Source organism: Taurulus bubalis (assembly GCF_910589615.1).
Source record: "Taurulus bubalis genome assembly, chromosome: 16".
Classification (NCBI taxonomy): Eukaryota; Metazoa; Chordata; class Actinopteri; order Perciformes; family Cottidae; genus Taurulus; species Taurulus bubalis.
In genome coordinates this window covers 21,735,324-21,736,513 of record NC_136604.1, presented here as the reverse complement: position 1 = coordinate 21,736,513, position 1,190 = coordinate 21,735,324, and the positions used below count along the sequence as shown (strand labels likewise).

Genomic DNA, 1,190 nt, shown 5'->3' with positions numbered 1-1,190 from the left:
AAAGAAGGAGGAGGAGGAGGAGAGGAGGAGGAGGAGGAGGAGGAGAAGAAGAAGAAGAAGAAGAAGAAGAAGAAGAAGGGGTTTGCTACTTGTAAAACACGTATTAGTTAAAGTAAATTTAAAAAAAACAGTAAATAATAATGAACATTTCCAGTATGTCTCCAGATGAGTAATGCTGGTAATTTAAATGATTAAAACATGAAGCTGTCACATGTTGGCTTCAGGCAGAAATATAAACGCAGACCAGAACCACAACATTATTAATGGGGTTAATCCATTATGGCAAAAAACATAACCTCCATTATGTTGTTGTCAATATTGAGATCGCAACTATTTCACATGAATACTCATCGACTTTAGAAACACCCTGAATTTAAAGAGAACATTTTAAAGTTTAAAGAACATTTAAGTTAAACGCATTAAACTGATGTGTTGTATAGTTTGAATAATAATGACACAGTCATAAATGTGACACCTACAAAGGTAAAGATATAATATTATATAATATAATATTGATCACATTGTTGAATTCAGCTCTCTGGTTATGAACGGCCTGTAGATGGATATTACACGTTGTTCTTTATGTTTAGAAGCGGGCGTTTGCTCTGACCTCGCCCGCCATGAACTGTCCGAAGCCGGGTGGGAAGGTCAGCGTGGAGATGACCAGCGTCACCACGGCGGGGAAGATCAGCCGGCTGCGAGGAGAACAGAGAAACAGACGTCTGTGATTAGCCGCTCCCCAAATAAAAACACAGTAGGAAGACCTAGAAGTAGGACGGACAAAAAAACATAATCAACAAATGCACGTACTTCTCGACACTGTGATATATAAACCTACAGACAGAAATAGCGGGTTGATACTTACCGTAAAGTCGGGTTACAAGCCGCTTCAACCTCCGGTGGGTGTCCCCGCTGTAGCTAGCTAGCAGCGCAAGCTAGCTACAGCGCAAGCTAGCTACAGCGCAAGCTAGCAGCAGCGCCAGCTAGCTAGCGCTGCTGCTAGCTAGCGCTGCTGCTAGCTAGCGCTGTAGCTAGCTTGCGCTGCTGCTAGCTAGCGCTGCTGGTGCTACTGCTACTGCTTTTGGTGGTTGTCGGGGAGCGAAATGTTTATTATTATTCCTATTTTTTTAAATTTACTTTAACTAATACGTGTTTTACATAGCAAACTCTTTTTCTTCTTCTTCTTCTCC

The 1,190-nt window shown here is 41.7% G+C and overlaps 1 protein-coding gene across 1 annotated transcript in view; it reads right to left on the bottom strand.

Moving 5' to 3' along the window:
* LOC306748398 (chloride channel protein-like) overlaps positions 1 to 1,190 on the bottom strand; it is a gene marked incomplete at both ends in the record, with an annotated part of 38,809 nt that overhangs the window by 24,425 nt on the left and 13,194 nt on the right. The window contains one exon of the mRNA XM_079231564.1: positions 611 to 695. Within this exon, the coding sequence (XP_079087690.1) occupies positions 611 to 695 (85 nt within the window). The remainder of the gene's footprint in view (positions 1 to 610; positions 696 to 1,190) is intronic.